The sequence below is a fragment of the Pongo pygmaeus genome, chromosome 1 (assembly GCF_028885625.2).
Source record: "Pongo pygmaeus isolate AG05252 chromosome 1, NHGRI_mPonPyg2-v2.0_pri, whole genome shotgun sequence".
NCBI lineage: Eukaryota > Metazoa > Chordata > Mammalia > Primates > Hominidae > Pongo > Pongo pygmaeus.
The window spans coordinates 93272144-93281557 of record NC_072373.2 but is presented as its reverse complement, the minus strand read 5'-3'; the positions used below and the strand labels follow the sequence as shown (position 1 = coordinate 93281557).

The window sequence follows — 9414 nt, the reverse complement described above, 5'->3', positions numbered from 1 at the left end:
TCTCTGAACAGGGCCCAAACCCCATGACAAAACCATCCAGTTCCTTATGCTGGAGCAGACAACACTAGCTCTTTGTCTCCCAAAACTGGGCAGGGTGATGGGAAAGCCCCTGGGGGCTTGTCCTTCCTGCAGGGCCAGGGATGGGCCTGTGGCTTTAGGGGCAAGTGAGAAGCAGTTTTCATTGTAGCGCTGGGAACTCTCAGGAGAGAAACTCTGTGGTCCCCACTTTCTTGGCATCTGGCATGAAGGAGGGAGACTGAGATGAAGAACTCTCATAGATCCTTTCTCTTGGCTGAGATCCAGCTTGGAAACCCAGGACCTGTGTGCTGTGTCCATCACCACCTTCCTGAGGAGCGAGGGCCCATCCTGCCCGCGTCTGGGTCTCTCCTTTCCCAGTTCCATGTGTGGCCCTGTGGGCATGCATATGCCACTAAGAAGGGCTGAGAGGCTGCAGAAGCACGTGCTCAGGGCGTCCCTGAGAGGGATGCACCTACTCCTGGGACTGAGGAACAGGGGCAAACATTGAGTAAAGGGGCCCTCTGTGCCACACGAGTCCATGCTCCATGTCATAGAAAGGGAGTGGGGACAAATCCTAGGCTTTTAATAGGCAGCCTAGAGACAGTAGGATGATGGGATCAACAGTCATGGCTCCTGGGGCACCCCTCTCTGTTGGCATGTCCTTGTTTGGGCAAAAGACCCTCTCTGTCACATGTCCCCTACTTCCCAGGCACCTGATGCCTCACTGCTGCTCTGCTTGGCATTCTTAGGGCCTGGGGTGTAGAGGAAAAGGGGCCCCTGACAGCGCCCTCCTCCTCACCCAACCCTTCTGCTCCAAGGTGGTCCACAGGGATCTGAGGGCCATTCTTTAAGGACCCCTGCTGTGGTCTGAAGTTCCTCCCTTGAGGCGGGTTTCCCACTGTGCCCAGGAAGCTCCTCATGCCCTGGCTTCCTTCCAGCCTTTCTCTCTGAGAGGAGATGCTGGCAGGAGGGAAGAGACTGGCTGGTGGGATGTGTAGCTTCACTCCAGGCCTCAGGTCCTCCTCCAAACTGCTGCTCGGGCCCTTTCCCATCACACCAGACCAGAACGCAGGAGGAGCACAGTGGGAGGATGGGGGTCCACTGCAGGGTGGGTGGTCAGCCAGAGGACAGTTTGCAAGGGCATTTTATTCATGGTGACAGTGGAGTATTACAGAGCAGAGAAGGCCAGTGTCTCCCTACCCCACCTGCCTGGGTCCTGGGGAAATGGAGAGAGGAGGAAGTGCCTGCATGGGACAGGGGTTTCCAGGGTCTCAGAAATCAGAGGGATGGGAGAGAAGTTGCATGGAGGGGTGAGAAAGGGGCTGGAGACCTTAGCCTGGAATGGAGAGATGGGCCCCGGAGAAGACTTAGGAACACAACCACCCCTGTCCTCTCCCCAGGCTAGACCCTTAATTTTCCCCCTTATGTGGGCAGGATGGAAATTATGGAAACTTTATTCTCATCTCCCTGAAGAAAAGTTGAGATTAGGAATGTCTCCTTAGTCTGATTAGCAATATGGTGAAAGAGGAGGGGCACCCTGTCTTGGTTTTTCCCATTTCCACATTCACACCTTCCCTGCAATGCTCCCCACCTTGGGTCCAACTCCACCCCTTCAAATCCTGCAACTTTAGCCCATGTCCAGCCAGGGAAAGGGGCTAACCCAGAGGCGGTGGGCAAGAGGAGAGATGGACTTTGGAGGACTCCTCCCCAACTTCCCACCTTCCTCTCCAGTTAAGGAGGATCCAAGGGCCACACTGCTTTGAGGTTCTCCAGATTGGGGGAAGTAAGGCTTTCCTCCCCAGTTTTGAGTCTGCGGGTCTCTGGGCAGAAGACCTCCCTGGGATCCAGGTATCCCTTTGCCTCCATAGTGGGAGCAGGCTTTACTTCCAGCCCCTCGGGCCTGAGGGACAAGAGCCGAAGCCTCTCACCCGCACCCTGTCCCAGCCCTGCCAAGAGAGGAAGCCCTGGAAAATGCCAGGCCCCTGGGAGGCTCCTAGGTCCTGGGAGCAGGATATCTGGCTTAAAAGCCCCTGGGAGCTGCTGCTCTGACGGGAGAGGAGGCGAGAAGGGCCCCGAGAGGCAGGTCCAGTTGGAGGGCAGAGGGGGCGGGAGGGGAGGGGTGAAGGAGGCAACACCAGGCAGCTCGCCTTGGACGCTCCCCAAATGGCAGCAAGGGCCCAGCCGGCAGGGGCCTGGGGCAGAGCCAAGTCCTAGAGAAAGAAAGAGAGAAAGGGTCAAGGGAGCCCAAACTCTTGCAGATGCCCCTTGCTCCTCCCATTTCCCAGGCCTTCTTGTTTCTTGCTTGGAAGTCTCTCTTCCTCGCCCCACTGCCCTTCCTTTTCTTTCTGTCTTATTTTTTTGAGAGAGAGTCTCTCTCTGTCACCCAGGCTGCAGTGTAGGTTTGAACCCCTCCTGGGTTCAAATGATCCTCCCACCTCAGCTTGCTGAGTAGCTGGGACTACAGGCGCGTGCCACCATGCCCGGCTAATTTTTGTGTTTTTTGTATAGATTGAGTCTCGCCATGTTGCCAGGCTTGCCCTTCCTTTTATGCTTTTCTTTTTTTTCTTTCTTTCTTTTTTTTTTTTTTTTTTAGACAGAGTCTTGCTCTGTCGCCCAGGCTGGAGTGCAGTGGCGTGATCGTGGCTCACTGCAACCTCCGCCTTCCAGGTTCAAGCAATTTTCCTGTCTCAGCCTCCCGAGTAGCTGAGACTACCTGTGCATGCCACCACATCTGGCTAATTTTTGTATTTTTTAGTAGGGACAGGGTTTCACCATATTGGTCAGGCTGGTCTCGAACTCCTGACCTCAGGTGATCCACCTGCCTTGGCGTCCCAAAGTGCTGGGATTACAAGCATGAGCCACCGCGCACAGCCGCTTTTCTGCTTTTCTTTAGGCCTCATCATAAATACCACTCTTTGGAGAAGCCTTCTGAGACTCCTAGCCTAGATGAGAGTGCCTGCTGCCTGCTCTCATCACTCCATGAACCTCTCCTCCAAGGGCACTCGGCTGAGTTAGGGTCATGTAGTCATTTGTGTGCTTTTTATTTAATGTATGTGAGCCCAACTCTTTGGGGGCAGGAGCTGTATTTGTTTTATTTTCCCTCGAATCTACCCGGTCTGGACATAATCAGTGCTCAAGAAAAATGTGTCCAGCGAATAAGGGAAGGATATTCTCCGCTATATCTCAATGGATCCATTCTTCACTCCTTGCCTCTGCAGCACGGGCCTCCAGTCTAGCCGGGCAAAGAACTGGTTGTGTGGCCTCGGCCTTGTCATTTAGATTTGCAGTCCTTTGTTTCTTCATCCATAAAATCCCCTCTCCTAGCTTAGATTAAGCTGTGTCATGGGTAAGAAGGGGCCCTGCAGAGTGCATGACGGGAGGCCCAGGGCAGGTACGGGGTGCCCCAGCCTCCCTCTTCTCTGTCTCACTCTGGTCCATAACTTTCCACCTCCAAAAAGGCTTCCTTCTTCCTGCTCCTTCTAATCCTGCCTCTTTCCCTCTCCGACCCTGCCAGGGCCCTACAATAGGGCCTCCCAGCTGGGGGCCTTGGAGATGACTCTATAGAACTTCACGTCACTTTCTGTATTTCAAAAAGCCTAACTGCAGTTCCACATTTTTCTTAGCAAGACCACATCATTTAACTAAAAGAACAAGCATCAACCCAACCTAGTCACATTGGTTGGGCTATAGTGAATAAAAACTGGAAAAACAGGCCGGGTGCGGTGGCTCACGCCTGTAATCCCAGCACTTTGGGAGGCCGAGGCGAGCGGATCACCTAAGATCAGGAGTTCGAGACCAGCCTGACCAATATGGTGAAACCCCGTCTCTACTAAAAATACAAAAATTAGCTGGGCGTGGTGGCACGCACCTGTAATCCCAGCTACTCGAGAGGCTGAGACAGGAGAATCACTTGAACCTGGGAGGCGGAGGTTGCGGTGAGCCAAGATCACGCCATTGCACCCCAGCCTGGGCAACAAAAGTGAAACTCCGTCTCAAAAAAAAAAAAAAAAACTGGAAAAACAAATTAGTTATTACTTAATATGTCCAGTGTATTTGATAAGAAGAATGTTTCTGAAATCAGATCTATGTAGGGAGAAAACAGTGACAGTGATCCTCTAGGAGAACAAGTGTGGAGGCCCCTATCAGAGCACCCTCTTTCTGGGTCATTGTCCTTTTCCTTGGGTCCTTAGATGAGGTGGAGACTGATGTTGCACAGGAAGGCTGTGTCCCTCCGGGCTCCTGAGGGCATGTGGAAGAGATATTTTTATTTCTAAGAGTCCTCCTCTCATTCTCCCACCGGTTCCCAACCTTTCCCGGCACTGGACCTGCAGCTCCCCGCTTCTGGCTCAGTAGACCTGGCACTCCTGGAAGCAGCTTCCTTTCTTGGCACCGAATGCTCTGAGTGAGGGTGGAGGTGAGGGGCTGGCACAGGCTTCTGGAATCTCAATCTAGAAGTGGGGCATGTGGCTGCTTCCAATCTTCTGGTGACCTACACCTGCTTAGCATCCCTTAGGGCCCAAACATAGGCAGGGCATGTGTGTTTTCCTGCAGAGGGGAGGGAGGTGCAAAATAGCCCACTCCAAATGGGGCCTGGGAGGGAACACTTTTTTCTTTCTTTCTTTCTTTCTTTTTTTTTTCTAACACTATCCACCTGGAGAGGGAACACTTTTTTCTTTCCCTTATAGTTTCCCAAAGACAGAAGCTCTCTGCCCGAAGCATTCCCAGAGCTGGGACGGGGTGGGTGGGGGTGGAGAAACAGGGAGGGCTGTTCAGGTGCTATTGAGCTCCAGGCTGCCAGACCAGGCCCAGCGAGTCCCAGCAGGCCCTGGAGCACCCCACACCCATGGCCTCAGCTACACTCTCAGGGGTGCAGAGCTTGGGCCCCCAGCAGCTCAGGGGTGGGGTGAAGGCCATGGATCCTTCTTCCATGAAATTGGCTGGAGTGGAGGGGCAATTCTTTGACCTCTGCACAAGAGCCTTGGTTTGGCCGAGTGTCTCTGTGATCTTTTTCACAGAAAATCTGATATTGTCAGTTCCCAGCTCACAGCCTTTGTAAGAGCTGATGTCTGCCTACATTTCCACCTTCTTCTCCCACTCATTGGCCACGTGCTTATGCACTGGCCTTCTCCCAGTCCCTCTGTCCCAGGGCCATTGCACACACTGTTCTCTCGCTTGCCATGCTCTCCCTACTCCCTCTGAGCTAAGCTGACACTCATGTACAATTTGGGTGTCATCTCAAGTGTTACTTTGTCAAGGAAGTCTTCCCTGATGCCCTCGGCACCCTGCACTTTTCCTTTGCAGCAGTTAGTACAGTTATAATTACTTATCGATCATTAGTTGAATATCTGCATCCCCCCTTGCCTATAAGTCCTATAAAGGCAGTGTTGCTCACATTGGCTTCCTAGCCCCTAGGACAGTGCCTGGCACATTAAACAGGAGGTCATTAAGCATCTGTTGAAAGAAGAAATGAATGAGTGAGTGAATGAGTGAATGAACCCTATCTTCCCAATCTCTCTCCAGCTGAGCCTCCTTCTTCATCCCATGGCCCTAGTCTTGGTTACCGCCTCATCATCTCCTGCCTAGATTATCTTCAAAAGCCTCCCAACTCCAGTCTTATGCCTTCTCCAGCCCAAACTCTACACACACACAGTCATCTTTATAAAATGAAAGTCTGGCTGGGCACAGTGGCTCATGCCTGTAATCCCAGCACTTTGGGAGGCCAAGGCGGGCGGATCACCTAAGGTCAGGAGTTCAAGACCAGCCTGACCAACATAGAGAAACCCGGTCTCTACTAAAAATACAAAATTAGCCAGGGTGGTGGCGCACGCCTGTAATCCCAGCTACTTGGGAGGCTGAGGCAGGAGAATTGCTTGAACCCGGGAGACGGAGGTTGCAGTGAGCCAAGATTGCGCCATTGCATTCCAGCCTGGGCAACAAGAGCGAAACTCTGTCTCAAAAAATAAAGTAAAATAAAATAAAATAAAATAAAATAAAATAAAATAAAATAAAATGAAAGTCTGACCATGGATCTCCCTCCCAGTCCCTCCTGCCCACAGAAGGAAGTCCTGCTCCCTTAGCACGGCTTGTGAGGCCTCTGTGGCGTGACACCTGTTTGCCTTGCCAGCCCCGTCTCTCATCCATCCTGCTTGTTCCCACTCCATCACAAGACTTGCTCTCCAACAGCAAACTACCAGCAGTTCTCCAGATTTGCTACACTTGTTCACAGCTTTTTGCTTTATAAACGCTATTTCTGACTGGGTGTGGTGGCTTACACCTGTAATCCCAGCACTTTGGGAGGCTGAGGTGGGCGGATCACCTGAGGTCAGGAGTTCGAGACCAGCCTGGCCAACATGGCGAAACCCCGTCTCTACTAAAAATGCAAAAATTAGCCAGGCGTGGTGCTGCATGCCTATAGTCCCAGCTGCTCAGGAAGCTGAGGCATGAGAATCACTTGACCCGGGAGGCAGAGGCTACAGTGAGCTGAGATCCTGCCACTGTGCTCCAGCTTGGGCAACAGTGAGACTCCGTCTCAAAAAAAAAATAAAAAAGAATAAATAAATGCTATTCCCTCTGCTTAGGCATCTTTTTCCACATCCTTCACCTGCCCCAGTGTTGTGTCTTCTGGGAAGCCCCAGTTCCTTCTCTGGGCCTGAATGTACAGCACCTAGTGCTTACCTGAATGCCAGCAGCAGTTGCCAGCAGTAATCCCATCTCTGCTCCCCACTAGGTTCTGAGCCTCTTGAGCCTTTCATCTCTGAACCCCCACACCTAGTAAATAGCTGGTGTTCAATAAATGTTGGTCTAATGAATGAATGAGTTACATAGTATCCCTTGTCTCATGCCCCCTCAGCCATGTACTCAGCCGGGAGGGCCCTCCCTCCTCTGGCTAAGATCCCCTGGGCCCTCCCAGCCTTGAGCACTCACGGTGAATGCTGCTGCTGCTCTCCTTCTTATCCCCAGAGGCCTCTGGTGGCCCTCGGGGGGTCTGCTGTCCCATTAGCTGCTCCACCATGGCCTGATGGACGAACAGCATGCTGTGCAGGAGCTGAGGGGTGAGAAGTAGGTGTGAGGTGTGATGGGCTCTCCTTGGCATGTATCCTCCAGTACACTCTGGTACCGTCAGACAGTTGCTAAAACAATGAAATACTCTCATACCGATTTTTTTTTTTTTGAGTTGGAGTCTTGCTCTGTCACCCAGGCTGGAGTGCAGTGGCACCATCTTGGCTCACTGCAACCTCTGCCTCCTGGGTTCAAGTGATTCTCCTGCCTCAGCCTCCCTAGTAGCTGGGATTACAGACATGTGCCACCATGCCCAGCTACTTTTATATTTTTAGCGGAAATCGGGTTTTGCCACGTTGTCCAGGCTGGTCTCGAACTCCTGATCTCAAATGATCCGTCCACCTTGTCCCCCCAAAGTGCTGGGATTACAGGCGTGAGCCACCACGCCTGGCCTCTCATACCTATTGTTAAAAGCCCACTGCCATGGCTGCCTATAGTCTCAGATGCCCTGGGCCCTTCCCTCTGATCCACCCCTAAAGGAGTGGCGCCTAGCACAGAAGGAGCCGCCCTTTCTCACAGGTGGGTCCTGTACCACCTGGATTGTTCTTACCCCTGCCTCTGGGGCGCTCAGGGTCTAGGATGCAGGAGGAGAAGAAAACTGGAGGCTGCTGGGCCCCAGAGGCAAAGAGGAGGGTGGGGAGCCTCCTGGGCAGAGGGGCAGGACCTGGTGGAACCCTGAGACAGGGGCCGCCTCTGCTCTTACCTCACTCTGCACACCCACAGGCACCAGCGCTGGCCGACACAGGGCAGGGGCCCCCAGAAGCAAGTGGGGGGATGGCGGCCCCCGCACTTCCCACAAAGGATAGTTGACTACGATGAGCTTGCTGAAGTTGAACTTGTATGTGAACCTTTTGCCTTTGGTCTTATGCAGGATCCTCTTATTGTAGTAATATCTGGAGAATTCAAAGTTGAGAATAGAGTTGGCCCAGAGGTCAGAGAATAGAGTGAGGGACCCAGTCGCATTCTCCTCCCTAGCCGGGCTGACCCTAAGCTGTTCCCCGAGAACCACTAGGCAGCTCACCACAGGCCAGGACACTTCCCAAGCCTTGGAGGGGTGGGAATCAGCAGGGGTGCCAGAAACCACAGCCCTTTTCCTTGAACTCTCCCCTCTTTGGCCATGTCAGCCGCCTCCTCTCACCTGAGGGCCCGGCTCAGCTTGTCATAATTCATCTGTGGTTTGCATTTCCTGCGGCCCCAGAGGCGGGCCACCTCATCTGGATCCTTAATGACAAATTCCCCGTACTCTCCCTGCTGCCAGGCGATGACATGGCGGAACTCTTCCTTCTGCAGCAGCTCCAGGATGAAGTGCCACAGCTGGATCTGCCGGGAGCCTGGAGAGGACTCGGCTTTGTAGGCCCAGTCAGGGAAGGCCAAGCCTGGGTGGAGAGGGGAGAGTGAGGGCTCTGGAGGGCCTGCCCTAGGCCACCGTTGGAGCAGGGGGTAGGCCCGGCCAAGAGGCTCACCTGAGATCCAGTTGCCGGGGGTGGCTGGGATGCCCTCAGCCAAGCAGCTGCAGTGCATGGTCCACTCCGGCGAGATGGGCTGTGTCTGGGCCTTGGGGAAATGGTCACCACTTAAGAGGAAGGGAAGGAAGGAGGCAGAGGGGAGGACAGTGAAAGAGGAAGGAAAAACGGAGGGAAGGAAGGAAGGAAGGGAGAGGGTCAGGAAAGAAAGAGAGAAAAGGGAAGGGACAAGAGGTTGCCAGTGAAGGGGAGAAAAGGGAACCAGAGGCAGCAAGCTTCCCCATATCCAGACAGGGCCCAGCCTCCTCTGGGGACCTCCCCACTGCCCAGGGCTGACTCGGACTCAGGGCTTTCGGCTGAGCTACTTATATAATGGAGAGAAGTGCAAAGGGTCCTATATCCTGCCCCTGCTGGGGGATTTAGACAGAGAATGAGATCTCTTCTTAGGGCTTAACAGGATTGGAGTTTTTCCCAAGAGAAGACAAAAGAAAATGTAATTAATCATGGGCTCATTCTAAATCTTGAGTGGGAAGGAGGTGGCATATACACATACCTGTGCCTTTACAGTATTTCTTTTCTTTTTTTTTTCTTTTTCTTTTTTTTTTGAGACAGAGTCTCACCCTGTCGCCCAGGCTGGAGTGCAATGGGGCGATCTCGGCTCACTGCAACCTCCGCCTCCCAAATTCAAGCAATTCTGCCTCAGCCTCCCGAGTAGCTGGGATTACAGGTGCATGTCATCACGCCCAGCTAACTTATTTTTTATTTTTTATTTTTAGTAGAGATGGGGTTTCACCACGTTGGCCAGGCTGGTCTCAAACTCCTGACGTCGTGATCCACCCACCTCTGCCTCCCAAAGTGCTGGGATTACAGGTGT

The 9414-nt window shown here is 53.1% G+C and overlaps 1 protein-coding gene across 1 annotated transcript; it reads right to left on the bottom strand.

Annotated features, from left to right (window-relative positions):
• Positions 1–1144: 1144 nt before the first annotated feature.
• On the bottom strand, positions 1145–8883 carry ETV3L (ETS variant transcription factor 3 like). Its single transcript, XM_054439042.1, has 5 exons — positions 8541–8883; positions 8216–8453; positions 7781–7970; positions 6943–7063; positions 1145–2228 (listed from the first exon to the last, which is right to left on the bottom strand). Exons 1-5 carry the CDS (start codon positions 8596–8598, stop codon positions 1750–1752), a joined length of 1086 nt encoding a protein of 361 aa, XP_054295017.1. The 5' UTR covers positions 8599–8883; the 3' UTR covers positions 1145–1749.
• Positions 8884–9414: the final 531 nt, after the last annotated feature.